The sequence below is a fragment of the Melanotaenia boesemani genome, chromosome 4 (assembly GCF_017639745.1).
Source record: "Melanotaenia boesemani isolate fMelBoe1 chromosome 4, fMelBoe1.pri, whole genome shotgun sequence".
In the NCBI taxonomy this organism is placed as follows: domain Eukaryota; kingdom Metazoa; phylum Chordata; class Actinopteri; order Atheriniformes; family Melanotaeniidae; genus Melanotaenia; species Melanotaenia boesemani.
Window position 1 is genome coordinate 4,410,113 of NC_055685.1, and position 16,507 is coordinate 4,426,619.

The 16,507-nt window shown below is 38.5% G+C and overlaps 1 protein-coding gene across 1 annotated transcript; it reads left to right on the plus strand.

The window, feature by feature from the left end:
• Window positions 1-3,930: 3,930 nt before the first annotated feature.
• Window positions 3,931-14,868, plus strand: ndufs8a (NADH:ubiquinone oxidoreductase core subunit S8a). The gene is made up of 8 exons (XM_041983107.1): window positions 3,931-4,006; window positions 5,789-5,844; window positions 6,260-6,325; window positions 7,663-7,752; window positions 7,859-7,967; window positions 8,434-8,497; window positions 13,587-13,715; window positions 14,576-14,868. Exons 2-8 carry the CDS (start codon window positions 5,802-5,804, stop codon window positions 14,705-14,707), a joined length of 633 nt encoding a protein of 210 aa, XP_041839041.1. The 5' UTR covers window positions 3,931-4,006; window positions 5,789-5,801; the 3' UTR covers window positions 14,708-14,868.
• The last annotated feature ends 1,639 nt before the right edge of the window (window positions 14,869-16,507 follow it).

A 16,507-nucleotide genomic window follows, 5' to 3' on the forward strand; every position in this document is an offset into this window, starting at 1 on the left:
ATGTTTAATATGTGGAATGAAACCAAGCTCAGAGTCAAAAATAACACTCAGGTTTTTTACTTGTGATGATGGATTTAATGCGGATGCCTGTAATTTAGCTAAGAGTTTCTCTCTCTGAGCCTCAGGACCAATGATCAAAACTTCAGTCTTGTCCTGGTTAAGCTGTAAAAAGTTTTCTGCCATCCAGGATTTGATATCTAAAATATAGTTGTAAAGGGCATCCATTGGTCTCGTGTCATCAGGAGACATGGAGATGTACAGCTGAGTATCATCAGCATAAATGTGGAAGTTTACTCCATGCCTCCCGATGACGCGGCCAAGTGGGAGCATATACAAATTTAAAAGAGCATGGCCTAAAACTGACCCTTGGGGCACACCACATGTTATTTTATGGGTCTTAGAGGAGCATGTATCCAAACTTACCATATAAGTTCTGTCTGTGAGATAGGAAGTGAACCAGTTGTGAACAGCACCAGAGAGGCCCACCAGGTGTTTCAGTCTGTTTAAAAGAATAGTGTGGTCTACTGTGTCAAGGGCTGCGCTAAGATCCAGTAGCACCAAGACTGAGAGGTTTTGTGAGTCACAGTTAATCAAATAAACCCCATTAGTTCAGAACGCTGCTGCTCAAGTCCTCACTAAGATCAAGAAAGTAGATCCTAGAACTCCAGTCCTCAGATCTTTACAATGGCTTCCTGTCTGTCAAAGAACTGACTTCAATATCCTGCTGTTAGTTTACAAAGACTGGGATGGTTCAGGACCAGAATCCATTCAGGATTTTCTGGTTCGTTATATAGCAGCCAGATCCCTCAGGTCATCAGGGTCAGGTCTATTTTCAGTTCCCAGAACTAAACGTGAAGAGGCAGCGTTCAGCTTTTATGCTCCTCACATGTGGAACACACTCCCAGAAATCTGCGAGTCTGCTGACTCAGCAGTTTTACATTAGGGTTAAAAACTTTTCTATTTGCTGCCTTTTATCAGAACAACTGTTAATTCCCCACACTGGAACTTTACTTCTTACATTTTATCTATTTCATTTTAGCTTTTTCTTTCTGTTTTTATTTAATTTCTTTTATTTGATTAAAAGTTTGTTCTTAATGCGCTTGTTATTGCTTCCTGCACCCCCTGTAAAGCTTTTAATGTTTAATCTAAAGCACTTTGAATTTTCTTGAACATGAAATGTGTTATACAATTAAATTTCCCTTGCCTTGGCTATAGCATATGTAATTTACAAGACAAGTGCTTTACCTAAATCATTAAAGGCATTACAGATGATGCACAGAAAGCATTGAAATGTAGTAAAAGGCAGCAACAAATAGCAAAAGTCCCAAGACAATCGTAAATTTAATTAAAATAATTAAAAGTTAGATAAGTTTAACAATTACAGATTTCATGCATAGGTGCATGAGAAAAGACATGTTTGCAACCTGGATTTAAAAATGTCTACATTTGGTGAAAGTTTAATCTCCACTGGCAGTTTGTTCCACTTGTTTGCAGCATAACAGCTAAATTATTATCCACAAGCTTAACTTGCTAGCTTTGTGTTTTATGTAGGCCATTTTATTGTCGTAAACTGGATTCCAATTTTACCTTTTACAGTTCTTAAATACTTCCAATCCAAAATAACACATATTAAATATTTTAAAACATCACATTGAAAAAAAAGGTTTTAAAAGTGTTCATGTTTAATGAATTTGTACATGTTCATACATAAACTACACAATACATTTTAATGAGATTTAATTTTGATACATTTTAAATAGGTGTTAACTTTAGAGTTTCTGATGTTATTTAAAATTTTCTAATGACTTTTGTTTTACGAAACTTTTCAATAAATAAAAGTTTTTTTGTCTTTTTTACGTGTTGGCTTTTATTTTGTTCATATATATGTCATTACCAACACATTGCGTCATTACCTCTACATTTTGTCATTACCAACGCGTGATCTATTTACATATTCTTTCAAAACAAATGAAAAAAAAATTATTTTTTAATAAAACTATTTGTTACTTGGTATTTTCTCAGTAAATATTAGCTAATTTTTTTTATTTTTTACAGTTCTATTATCAATTTTTTAATGATTATTGCTTTATGGTGGCGATTACATTTATATCTGATTAGAATATAATGATTTTAATAAACTCTTAATTGATGTGAATGGACATGTTTAGATTCGGACTCGCAGAAAGATAACAATTCAGGTAAGGTACATATGGCTAGGAGTTGTGACATTTTATTTTGGAGAAAAATAAAAATAAAAAGTGCCCGAAATCAAATACCGTTAACGGCTCAGACTGATACTGTTCAGGACCACCTTGTCCATGTGTAGCTTAGGAGATTCAGGAGGGAAAAAGTCTGCCACCTCAAATACTGCTCTTTCTCTGGCCTGCGGCTGTTCCTCTCAGCATAAACGAACATAGCACACAAATACAAGTGAGAGTATGTCCATATTAACAAAGAAAGTCTGCTTTTGCAAGTACTTTAACGGAATAATTACAGCTGCAGACAAAGAGGTGCTGTAATCAGAAACGATATTCAGGCATGTTGTTGCTTCCCTGTTTAGTCTTCATGCACCCTATGCTTGAATATTTTTAGAAAGTAAAGTCCAATTAGTATATGATTTATGTGTTTATTTACAAAGTTTTATTTCCACTGATGTTCATGACCTTTTTTTTTATTATTATTATTATTGATTACAGTACATTTCTTGTCAATAACATCCTAAATAAAGTGGTCTGATTTCATTCAAGAGTTATAACGTACAGATTACTGACCAACTAGTACCTTACTACCGACTAATCTTTACACTGGCTGCCTGTTCGTCAGAAAATAAACTTTAAAGTTCTGCTGCTGGTCTATAAAGCACTGAATGGTTTAGGACCAAAATACTATCATTGACCTCGTCACCCAGTATGATCCTACCAGACCCTCAGGTCATCTGGATCCAGTTTCTTATCAGTTCCCAGAGTCAGAACCAGACATGGAGAAGCTGCATTCAGCTTCTATGCTCCACATGTCTGGAACAAACTTCCAGAAAGCCTTAGATAAGCTGAAACACTCAGTTTATTTAAATCCAAGTTGAAGACCCACCTGATCTCTGTTGCATTTCACTAGCTTTTATTTAGCAGTCCAAATCTGCATCTGTTTTGTTTAAGCTTAAATTTTTAAACTTGATCATTTTTAAATATTGTTTTCCTCATAATGGAACTTTATTTCTTGCATTTTATCTGTGTTATCTTACTTTTTCTTTCTGTCTTTATTTCTTTTAACGTTTTGTTTTTTTTTAATGCATTTGTTATTGCTCCCTACTGTAATGCTTTTAATATTTTCTATAAAGCACTTTAAATTGTCTTTTACATTAAATGTACAATACAAATAAATGTGCCTTGCCTATTCAGTTTATGGCAGAAGATCACTTCATGGCACAACACCTGTCAATACTCCACCAGAAGCTTCGTCTGGGTGGGGATTAGTGCAGGGCGATCTCTATGTTTTTATATGCAATGAACAGCTGGCCGGGTTATTTCATATTTAACGAGAAACTTCCTCCGTGGCAGGACAGGGTTGTGCAGACGGCGGTGTCCGTGTCTTTAAATCCCATATACGTACTTTTTCAACACCTCGATCAGCTGTTGATTAAAACTATCCGTTCAGCTTTGCATAAGGGGAAATGTGGAAGCCACATCTTTCCACTTTATTCTTTTCCGCATTAACGTCTAATACCTCTAATACCTCTGGATAGTAACTGGATTACATTAAACTGGAATGCAATGGAGTGTTTTTGTGAAAGTGAGACACCATCGTTAGTTATGACAGGATCTGAATGACTGCACGCTTTACATTACTCCAGCAGATGGCAGTACAGCAAATCTTAATATCCGGACTACCGAAAATCTGACAACGAAGAAGAAAAACATGGCTTCCATTGGACAACAGTACGTTACGTCATCACGTTTTGTAACTTCCTGTGTTCGCTGATTCTATCCTTGTGGTCAGTCCCGACATTTAGGTAAGTTGAAAGTTATTAAAGGTAATAAACATTTCCGTCTGTCGGAGTTTTGTGCGCCACGTTAATTATCTAATTCAGTCCGTAGTTTACTATTTAGGATAAAAATTATGCTGAATTTATCCCGAGCGACCTTTATTCAAACGTCCTTGACAGGAGCTGCACCAAACCCGCTGTTAATCAGCGTTAGCTTAGCAAGACAACACTCCGGTCAGTAGAAGTAATCATGCAGGTTTTACTGTAAACGTGAATGTTTGCGGGTTAAACCGGTAATTAGACTGTTTTAATTAAAGCATTTCAGAAAATGTTAAACAGTAAAAGACACGGTCCGTCTAATGTTGTTTCAATGTTGTTGATCAATCTCCATCAATAAAAAAAGCCATTTGCCATTAATGATTTATTATTACTGGTAATCAGAGTTTAACAGGTTAATGACTCTGGTTCAACCATATATTTAACATTTTTCTCAGCCGTTTTATATTTGAAAAATACTCCTATTGATCTATGCACTAAACGGAGTAAAGATTTGTATTTGTGTCATGTTTTTCTTCTAAAATGATCAATTTTTACCATTTAATCTGCTATGAATAATGTCCCAGTAAATTTAATCACTTTCAGCTTCATGCCCTCCACTCTATTTTACATATCTCACATATATAAATATCTATTATATAAATGTGCTCTGAGTTTTGAATCATTGCTTTCAAGCACAATCTCTCCTCATGTTCATTTTGCATTTGGAAAAAAACAGTATGTAGGCTTTAATACATAAACAAGCTCATTTACATATCAGAGTAGATTACTAATAGATTTATGAAAAAACATCATGTCCGTCAGGCTATAAGGCTACAGTCCGCTTCTAACCTGCTCTGTACTAATTACCCCAAACTGGTCCTGATGGGTCGTGGTTGGACGCCTTGCATGGCAGCTTCAGCCATCAGTGTGTGAATGTGTGTGTGTGTGAATGGGTGAATGTGATGTATGATGTAAAGTGCTTTGGGCATCATCCCAGGTACAGTAAAGTGTTATATAAATATGGACCATTTTACCTTTTACTGAAAAACAACACACCTTAAGGTCGGTCATTGCCTTGAAAAACTATTGATTGCTATTGATATAAGTTTATTTATGCAGGGCTGCACGGTGGTGTGATGGTTAGCACCACAGCCTCATAGCAAGAACGTCACTAGTTTGATCCTCGGCTGGGGGGAGGTTTGAACAGTGGCCTTTGGGTGTGGAGCAGCTCATAAACTTTGTGTTTGATTTGGTACCAAGTTGTTTGAAATGACTGAACATGAATCTATAATAAGCCAAACATCAGGAAGACACTTTCCAGATGTGCTCCGCATGTTTGCAACTGCTGAGTAAAGACGAGACAGGAGACAAAATGATAATTGACTGCAGGTCAGGGGATTAGAAAATGCTTTTTTGTATAATTTCCAGTATAGTTCTTCTTGCCCTTCTGATCAGTTCCTGAGTTGTAAGTTTTTTTGGTTTTAACCTTTAAAGCTCCATCAGATGGCCAGCACCCCCGAGTTCTATTGTTCAAACTGTCAACAGTTTCTCAGGAACAGAAGTATGTAGCTCTGTGGGCTAAATTGTGATGGATAGTTTACCCTTCAGGTGATCTACTGAAGTATTCCAGGCATTTATATGGTTTTATATGGTTTTGTGGGCTTGCTGCAGTTTCCAGGCAGCAGGAATCTGTCTATTCTAACATGTGGGGACAAATTTTAGGCTTCAGATGATGAAGATAAGTCTCTCTTCATCGTTTTCTGGTTTCAGGTTCAAACTCCTAATGGCGGCAACCTTTCGTTTACTGTACTCCGTGTCGAGGCCAGGTAAGATCTCTGCTGAAACCGACTTTGTTCTGATTCATCTGCTTTCCTGTGACAGGGTTTTATTTCAAGTCATCACAAAGGTATTGGGTGCTCAAAAAATAGCAGGAAATAGCAGCTATTGGTCCATCTGCTGAATATCAGGCTGTAGAAAAATATTTCAGTTACACTTATTTCAGCAGTACGATAAACCTCCAGCTTCAAGGTAGCTTCACATAGCGCCATGTGGGCTACTGTCAGCTCCTATTCATAAGAAACATTTCTATTAGATTTTATATTTGATGTGTCCGAAATTTCTAATGCTTGATATAAATTTTATTTTTATTATTTTTATAGAATTGTCTTTTTTCTTTTTTTATTTATATATTTGTAGTCATATTTTAACCTTTTTATTATTCCTTTTGATGTTTGTCCTCAGGCACTGTGGTGGCCAGACATAGTACAGCGAGGTCCTTCAGTGTGTCGCTACAGAGGAGTGGATTCAGTAAGTACGCCTCCATCACATGACCGATGCAGCATTTCTGTCTCCATCAGACTGTCAAAGTGACGGCATTCAGTCATTGGTGACATTTACATTCATGTTCCTCATAATAATTAATCTCATGATCTTAAAGGTGCAGTGTAACAAATCAAAGGTCCATCACAGAAAAATTGTATAAAATTATTTAAAACTGTTATTCTATTGGTATCTGATCACTAAAATAGCAGTTATGTTTTTATTCTCTTACAATGAAGCGTTTATATCTACTTGCTGTGGGTCCACATACATGGCAGCTGCCATATTTGTGCCACCATCGTTACTACGGTGTCTCTGAGTGGACAAACAACTGTGTGTGTGAAGTTTTGAAACTGCAGTACTGGTTTTGTTTGATAGTGGTTTGTGGTAATACAGAAAGCATATATATATGTATATGTGTGTGTGTGTGTGTATGTTTTTTTGTTTTTGTTTTTGTTTTCTTTTCCCAAACTGAGTAATGAATGTAGAAACACAGGACAAAAATCTAGCTAGCTTTTACTTCCAGCTGTCCTTTAGCAGAGTAGCTGACACATAAATAATACTGGAACAGTGGAAATAAAGAAACCACATATCTGGAATTAAATACGGTTCCTTCTACAGACCGTTGCACACGGACAACTAAAAGTTATCAACCTCACGCTGGGTTGGTTATGTTGAAGCAGTGAAACTATCCCTCAAAAAAGACGTATTTAGTTTTTTTATCTGTATAAACGCTGCTGAACTTCTCTCATTGCTGTAAACCAAACCAGTGTCGTCATAATTACAATAATTTTATCTCTGCTTTTATGAGTTGATATTGGATTGATTAAACTCGAACTGACTCAAATCAATTAATTTTTAAAACCCTGGTCCAGCAATTAATTGTGAAATTAAGTAATTGTAATATTCCTAGTGCAGTCAGTGGTACACCTGCGGCCAAAATTACACACCTTTAACTATTTGGGATTATTGTCATTATTTCCCTTAACAGTCATTATCAAATAGATGATGACTGTTAGGGGAAAAAATCTGATGAAACTGAGTCTTGTCTTATTAACTGTATAAAGTTAACCTCATGTAGCAGGCTGGAGATAAAGAAGGCCACACTTGGTGCTGGCAGTTTCTCTTCCTTTGCATTAATCAGAAGTTCTTGTTAACAAACCACAGGCAGTAGTTCTAACGAGTTCAAACATGGCAGCAGGGTGAGGACAGGTGCCTGCATCGCTTTAGAAATAAAAACTCCTTCTGAGCTTCTGAAAGTTAAAACGAGGAGGAGAGCTGACCTGGTGAAGGGGATGTTTATATGTCGTTATCACTGCCTGCAGAGTATGTGAACGCCCAGGAGATCCCTACAGACATGAAGTCCATCACAGACCGAGCTGCACAGACCCTGTTGTGGACCGAGCTCTTCAGAGGTTTGAGCGCCTCTCTACACTCCTGACACTGTTTTTTTTCTGTAAAATCTTGAAGTTGATGAGCATTTAAAGAACAAGTCTTCCTCCTTTGGTGTGTTGATGTCAGGTCTGGGCATGACCATGAGCTACCTGTTTAGAGAGCCGGCTACCATCAACTACCCGTTTGAGAAGGGACCGCTGTCGCCACGCTTCAGAGGAGAGCATGCTCTGCGCAGGTGAGGAAGATGAAGACAAAGCACCAGAACATGTCACATAAATGTTGACGTTTAGGTTTGTTCAGTCTGTTTTTCTCCATGTGAGACTGTGATGTCGGTCAGATGGAGTCAGACTTGGTTTTCAGTGAGTAGAGAGTGTGTATGACGTCACGTGCATGACATCACCGAGGCTGTCTTGCCTAATTTGGAAGAAACTGGCTGCTGTTTCCATCGACACACGCAGGTTTCTCACTAGTCAGCTTTGTTAAAAACATGTTTAAAACACGCTGAAACAAAACATCCTTACAGTGATAAACTCATCAGCGAAGCGAAGAGTCGTTATGGTGCAGACGTATGTGTTTACCTGGTGTTTGGTGGAAGTTCCTACACCGGTCAGCCACACATAGAAACCGCATGTCAGAGTGATGATGATGATGATGCGGAGGAGGAGTTCAGATCTTAACTAAGTCTCTGATGATGATGACAGATACCCTTCAGGAGAGGAGCGCTGCATCGCCTGCAAACTGTGTGAAGCCATCTGTCCAGCCCAGGTATACACACACACACACACACACACACACACATACGCGTGGTTTGTGTGGTAACAATTTTTCCATGACATTCCATGTGATATAACACCTTCTTTCAAGCTTTGGATTTGGAAAAGAAGATGTGCTGTAAACTGGGTGGTTTCTTAACCATCACAGCTGAATGTCTGATCTTAACCTTGATCCTAAAATCAAGTCTTTCTCCTCACAGATCACTAACTTTTCATCCCCATGTTCACAGGAAGTCTCCCTCTGTTGGTGTGAAAGTGAATTACACCAGGGACTCTTATTTTTTTTTTACTTTAGGCCCAAATTATCCAGTACCAAGTGACCTGGGCCCGTTCAAATACCAACACTATTAGTTTAATTGATGTCACTCTTGGTTTAATTCACAATCAGTCTGAGCTAAAACCTTATAAAATATATGACATGATACAATGAGATCATCACAGAGGCATTTATTTATCATGTTTATGTGACTTAACACAAAAACTACTAATCATTAGACTTTACTACGAATAAAGGAGGGGCTGAGAAACTTAAGGACAAAAATGAAAGTTTGATAAATAAAATGATGCAATGGTAAAAAAAAATAAATGCATTCAAAGGCTCTAATTAAATCAACTGTAAATAAAATTTATATTTTATTTAGTTATCTATTTGACTAAAAAAAATTACGAAAAGCAGTTTATGTATTTAATTAACTTCGTTAGACTTTTTGTAGGAGTTGTCAGACACATTTTCTGCATCTAATGCTAGTCATACATCAGCAGAGTTTAAAAGGTTTTGGAAAAGACTCTTGGGACACCATCAGCTCACACGTGCTCACATCTAAAAACAAGTGTTTAGAGCTTTTAGGCACAGCCTAAAAACAGCCTAAAAGATTTTACAAAGACTGAATCTTGCTGGGTCACTGTTTACTAGACCACAGCAAGATTTTTTTAGCATTTTGTTCTAATATGTTGGAAGGTTTGAACAGGCAGGGCTGACCTGCCCACAGCTCCACCTTCCCCTCCTCTTTCTGGACGGACCACCTACGACGTTTCATCACTGGTTCTTGTTCGTTCCTGTTTCTGCTTTTGTCAGAGCTCATCTATTGGCTGTTGATTGTTACGTCTCCAGGACTAGGAAAAGACATGATATGAAACAGCAGGTTACCACCTCAAACCTAACGACTGAGATGACGGGAGCGCGCTGTGACTCCAGTAAAAGATTTACTAAAGACTTTCACTTTTTAGTCTGGGACTGTGAAAATCGTCCAGCATAACCTGCTAAAAAATGTTGCTGCCATATTTAGCCTTTTGTTTTTCTTTCTGTTTTTCTTTCTTGTTTCTGCAAGATATGAGTTGCAACCCACAAGTTTTCTTTTTTTCTTTTTATCAACATGTTTTTTATTGTATATTTTCTCAGATTTGTCTTTTCCTAAACTCAGTCAGGTGACTGGGAAGATGCAGGAAGGGGCAGGCCTTCACCTCTGATGCACCTGACTTACAGATTTGACAGCTTTTGAAACTGCGACATGAAAACGGCTCTGAGTCGAACGTGCTTCGGCTTCACGCCGTCAGCTGGTGTGACCTGAACCACCCGCCTCCGTGTCCGTGATACATCTACAAACAGTTTCCTGTTATTGATCAAAAGGACACGTTAGGCTTGTGTTGAAGCCGTGACAGCACCACTTTAACACAGCGGATTTAAAACTTTTACCGGAGACCTGTTTTTTGTTGTTTTGGTCAGGGCAGGGTGATTTGGCCAAAAATATTTATCACTTAATTAATTAGAAAATTTGCGATAACAATATAATTGACGATATAATTGACACTAGACAAAATACTTCAAAACTGCATTTTATTGGTGCAGTTTTGAAGGAACAGTTTGTTTAAAACTGAATAAGCAGTTGGTTTTGATGTACATTAATACCATAAGTTTGTACCAAATTCAAGAAGGCAGCAGTTGTAAATTGCTTGCTGACAATTTGTTTAATCAAAAGGCATTTCAAATGGAAATGGGCTGACAAATCTTTACCATTACCATGTATGCTGTCCACAAAAGTGAAGTAGAATTGCTTTGCAACATAAAACTGCAGTGTGCAAAATAAGTAAGTCGAATAATAAAATGGCACAAACCCTTGAGTAAACATAAAAATAACATGTGAAGGATAAATGCTGATGATGCAGAGCTAGTAGCTGGAATGCATACGTACTTTCTGACTAATTGCTGATGTGGGGAAAGTTTAATGTGTGAATTTTCCACCACATAAGTGCATTACACTCACTGTCTACTGGCAGACTATTCACATAGCTGCTCAGCTCAGATAATAACTTTCTGCAGTTACATCTGTCTTGCCACCAACTGCTCCCTTCAAAAAGCTTCCGAAGCTTTTCTTTGGCTTTTTAGAAGCTCCCTGACTTACCTGGTCTCCCGAGGATGGCGGAGGGGTTTCTGAAACACCTGGAGCCACCCCGGTCTGACACAAGATGCTCCAATTCACTAAGAGCTGGGACTTTGCAGGCTTTACTCTCACTAAGATATTCAATGCAAAAGCATGGATCCAGGAGAGCAGCCATGTTAAGAAGCCTCTCTGGGACGCTGTCGTCGTCGTAGCTTCTCTTCATGAAACCAAGTGTTGCTGTTTTGAGGTCTTTAGTAATCCGTGTCACTGTCTTTTACGTTGAAAGTAGGTTTAACACATGAAATGGTCACATTCTTCACCAGAAAGTGCATCTGTGAAGCAGTGCTGATCGAGTCGAGCACCTATGTCTTGCCATGTTAACATGAGGAGCCTTGTGGTTTTATCAGCAGCTAAAACCTGTGCTTTAGCCTTTTCTTGTTCAAGGAGCCGCTGGATCATTCTTTGCTTTGAACCTTTATGAGTTTATGTTCTGTTAGACCTCTTAACCAACCAGAGACTACAAAAGGACTAAACCAGGACTTACTGACCACATCCAGAAGAAAAAAACTCATCCAGAAGAAAAAAACTCCACTGAACGAGCTACTTTGTTTAATGCCAGCAAGGCGACTTCACAGAAGTACTTCTTGAAGGGCAGCTTCGTTTTAAACATATTCGTAAAGACCTCTCTTTACTCTGAATGGGCATCATGTCCCTGGCCAAACAACGTGTCACTGTGTTAGTTAGGTCCCCCCACCGTTTCTTTTTTCATAAGGTGTGCCAATATTTGAAGCTACGTCAGTTGTTTGCTGGGTCCTTTTTTTGGGTCTCACCACCACGTCAGTTGAAGCAGACACCTCCTCACATGATTTTACAGTTTTGTTTTACTCCGTCAGGGGCTTTTGCTTCAAATGGTGAAACAAGTTCGTTGTATTTCCTCCCTTTCCTACAACAGTCTGCTTACATGTTTTGCAAAAACATAGTGCTCTGGTGTGTATCTGACAGGCGAAAACTAAACCAGTTCCACACCCCGAAGGCTGCACCTCTTTTGAAAACCAATTCCGGTTCGTCTGTCAGTCAACGCCCAGCTTTCGCCCTCATCTTCAGTCGCTGCCATGCTCCTCGCTCCATGTGCTTTGGAGCAGATGAAAACAACGGCACTACGCATGCACGTTTCACCCACATTTTATCGTAATGTTTCAATTTCGTATCTTCCCCAAAAATGACACCGGTATCACTCAAAGGCATGATATGGCCCAGCCCTAATGGAGGTGTTATGTTTCCCTCACTGAATACAGTCCACAGTGCTGCCTCCTCTGGGCTGCACAGGTTTGTCTTCATGTCCAGATGTTCGGGTGGGAACGTTTTGTTGCTGCTGGTTCGTTGTACTTTACAGACATCTCACTCAGACATGCTGTGGAGGCAGAACAAGGACAAGGATGGACCTCATTCACCAACCGTTCTTACAAATTTGTTCTTAAATCCTACTTGAGAACAAACAAAATCTTTTGTATTCTTTGTATCTACGAACACTCAGACGTATTCTTACGAAAATCTGAGTGCAGACACATTTGAACCAAATCAGTGTTTGTGGTTTCTGCTGTTCATTAAAATACAATAATAAAGCTAAAACAAGGTTTTCATCAGATTTTTAAATACGTTTTGGTAAAGCACAGAGATAGAATAAGATAAATACCAAGATATTAGATATTATTATTTCCTAACATTAGAATTCCCATCAGGGGAAATTAAACAATTTTTTATCCATTTATTCATTCAATATCAAGTCGCTTTAATTCTGTCGCAGGTCTTCCAAGAACAACAGACACACACACCAGATCCGTTCCCTTTCTGCAAGAATATCGCTCCATAAATGTCCAAGTCACCTGAGACTCCTAGATCCAACTGCTGGTAATAAAATTTTACCACAACGGTGTCTTTTGTTGTAATAATTAATAAAACAAGGATCCGTCCTGCCCTCCTGGTTAATAACACCTATTATATTCACCTGGAGGATTAATCAGATGCAGCGCTCGCGCTGCAGGTGAAACGCATCTTAAAATGATGCCACAGCAGGTGGAAATTTACTTTACAAACTTAAGAAGGTGCTGTAGGCTATGTAAGGAAAATTTATTCTTCAGTGTATCACTTTCTCCTTTAGCCACGGCACCACCAGGATGTTCGTCTTCCCATGTTCATGGGACCAGACTGCAGGCTGCTGTCCAAGTTCAGGGGGAATTAATGACCCTTTTATACATAAAGCTGTTTTTAAATTGTTTGAAGTTCACCATGTGATTATTTATAATCCATTAAAACTGATGAACCATTTTTTATGATTATTTTTCCTCGTCTGTCTGTTTGCACACGGAAGTCATGGCCCTTTATGGGCATTTTTTGGTGATTACCTGTAAAGTAGGGTCAGCTGATCCATCCTTTAAACTTGCAAGAAATTTGTATTCACCTATCTAAGAGGACATATAAGAACAATTGCCTGGTCTCCGAATGGAGGGTTTCCATAAAAACTTCTTAAGTACAACCTAAGAACAATTTAAGAAGATTCGTAAGAAGATATTGGTGAATGAGGCCCATTGTCTCTAAAGAAACTGATGCTGCTGCTGGATGAATACTTAGTGAATGTGGGCACTTGTTATCAGTGATGATGCCACATAATGAGTCTATCTTCATCCTTATCCACGCTTCTCACAGGCAATCACCATCGAAGCAGAGCCCCGTGCTGATGGAGGCAGGAGGACGACTCGATACGACATCGACATGACCAAATGCATCTACTGTGGTTTCTGTCAGGAGGCGTGTCCTGTGGACGCGATTGTAGAGGTGAGTATGTCTCTGTGCCGAGTAGCACAGCGACATCTCTAACAAACAAAACATGCCTCTCCTCAGACAGAGAACATCCACGTCACAGATCTGTATTCCAACCAAACTAGAGCCTGCAGATGTTCTAACAATCTCACACTCCACAGCCTTGTTCTCAAACACCTCGTTTGCACAGACGTGTGTGAAATCTGGACACTGATCCCAGTTCACTGTAAGGAAGGATATCTCAGTTTGAATGCAAACTTCACTGCAGCGATGGGAGGTTTTCTCATCTGATTTCAAGTCATGTTTTATTCTAATTATCATATTTCAGCTGTAATATGTTCAGCTCCATAATCTGATGATTAATAAAGTGAATTCTGTTTGTGTCTAAATGAATTCTCTGATCAGGCCATTAAACCAATGTGATCCATCGGTAACAGGAACAAAAAGCATCATCACCACAACGATCGTTTTTTCTGAACCCAGCTGATATCATCTCATTTCACAGTAAAACACTCCATGATGGCATGATGCGGCAGCACGTGTTAATCAAAGTACCACGTTGGTGTATTTGGTCATTCGCTAAAAGAATGTGTCTTAGTGAACCTGATGGGGATGGGATGACTCCAGGCCCTTCACACCATAAATCTGAATAAAGTATAAAAATCATTCTGTTATCATTCAGGTGGAAATGATGGATTTTTCATTCATTCACACTTAAAATGCTTTTAACTGCTAGGCAACCATTAAAAATTCTCCCAGTATTTATCACTTCTCACACCTGTCCTTTCTTTTCTCATTTTCACCGTCTTCATCCATCGTTTCCATCCTGACTCACCTGTCCCGTCTTCACACACACTTGTCCTTTTTGCCTTCAGGGTCCCAACTTTGAGTTTTCCACCGAAACCCACGAAGAACTGCTCTACAACAAGGAGAAGCTGCTAAACAACGGAGACAAGTGGGAAGCTGAGATAGCTGCCAATATACAAGCTGATTACCTCTATCGATAGACACCACACACACACACACACACACACACACATTACTATTCAGAAGTTTAGACTAATTAAAATGAATGTGTCTAAACTTTAGAAAGGTAATGTACACACAAATACACCACCTTTGCCTCTGTGACACACACAGACGTGTTGATTCTGTACATACTTAAAAAGAAAATCTGAGCTTTGAAATTGTTCAGGGATGGATTTGTTTAATTTTAAAGCCTTTATTTAAAATGCAGTTCCTTTAGAGCTGATATTCTACTTCATGTTTCTGACTCCAGCCTCACTGTCGTTTAGCTTTCTGGTGTGAAGTTATCCAGTAAGTTTCTGTTGAGATGCATGTGATGTTTCCTGCAACTAATTTCCTGTAAAACATCCTTTCAGATTTAAATCAGGTTAAAGAAACCTATTTTATTTCTGTTTAATCTTCAGTAACTGCTGATGGTACATCCACAAACTGAACCCCAGCAGACATTTGTTTTCCTGATGATTGATTCCATTGTCAGTAGACATGCTAGATGTTAACGTTACCATCTTCCAGTGTGCTGAGTTAAAACATTTTAATGGTTTGAGGAAAAGCTTCCATCTGCTGAGACAGCAAATCCAGCTGGTTGTGTCACACCTCATATTAAAGAGTTAACCAGCATCAACATCCATGAAATATTTGTAATGAGTTTCTGCTGTCAGGTAGCGAGTAAAGCAACGTGTAAATGTTGAGTCAGCACAGACTTCCCACCAGATCAGGCTATGACAGACGGACAGCTGCTCTCACAGGTGTTCACAGACTTTATGTTCTTCTGTTTGTTTCCGCCCTGATACAAAAATAATAAAATACTAAAAAAAAATAATAATAATAGTAATACTATGTTGATTTTTTTCAGCTGTTTCAAAATGTAACAAAGACATCTAATTAAACTAGTGTTCAATGGACTTAGGCTCCATCCACACGGAGATGGAAATGATTTTGTTGCCACAGAAATAAAGCAAAAACAGAAATATATGCAGAGAGTTATGGAGGAGTAAAAGTGCCACAATGAAATAATTAAATATATCATTAAATAATTACTTAAATGTGTAATTAAATAATTAAAATGAGAATTAAATACATTAATGTTTTATTAAGTGTATTGCTTATTCATTAAAATACCAATCAATGTAAAAACATTTAATTATTTGACTATTTAATCATTTCATGGTTCTGTGTTGCAGAGCATCATGAATTTATTTTATCTTTCAACCTAGCCCATCAAAGTCAGTGGGTGGGGCTAACGCTAATCTAGTATGATCCATTGCTTTGGTCCTAAACTGAGAGGCTTGAAAGAGATGATGGATGATTTTTGTGAACTTTTCAGGGAGATGGTGAGAGACATAGTAGAGCTAGCAGGTGATGTGGAAGCAGGACCTGCTGACCCAGAGCGTGTAGTGAGGAAAGCAGTAGATTTTATTGACGCAGTTGTTTTTTCGTCACCTTTCGACCAAAAATATTGACCATAGAGTGACTGCAAGTTTAGAAGAAGTACTCCACCACTTCTCTGGTACCAGAACACACACGGGGACCGGGACGTTTGACATGCTGGCTGCAGTTCAAGAGCACCAAGTAGGAGTTCTGTTTAGAGCTTCCGCAATCAAATCCGCTGCTTCTCTCAGCAGCAATAAAGCTGTATAGCTGTAAAACTATTCAGAGAATAATGTATAATATATAGTTATTGCAACATCTTATTTAAATTGAGGCACAGGTGTTAAGTACAAAATAAAGACACATGAGGTTACTTATTAGGGCACATGAGGTGGAATTATCAAGTACACGTT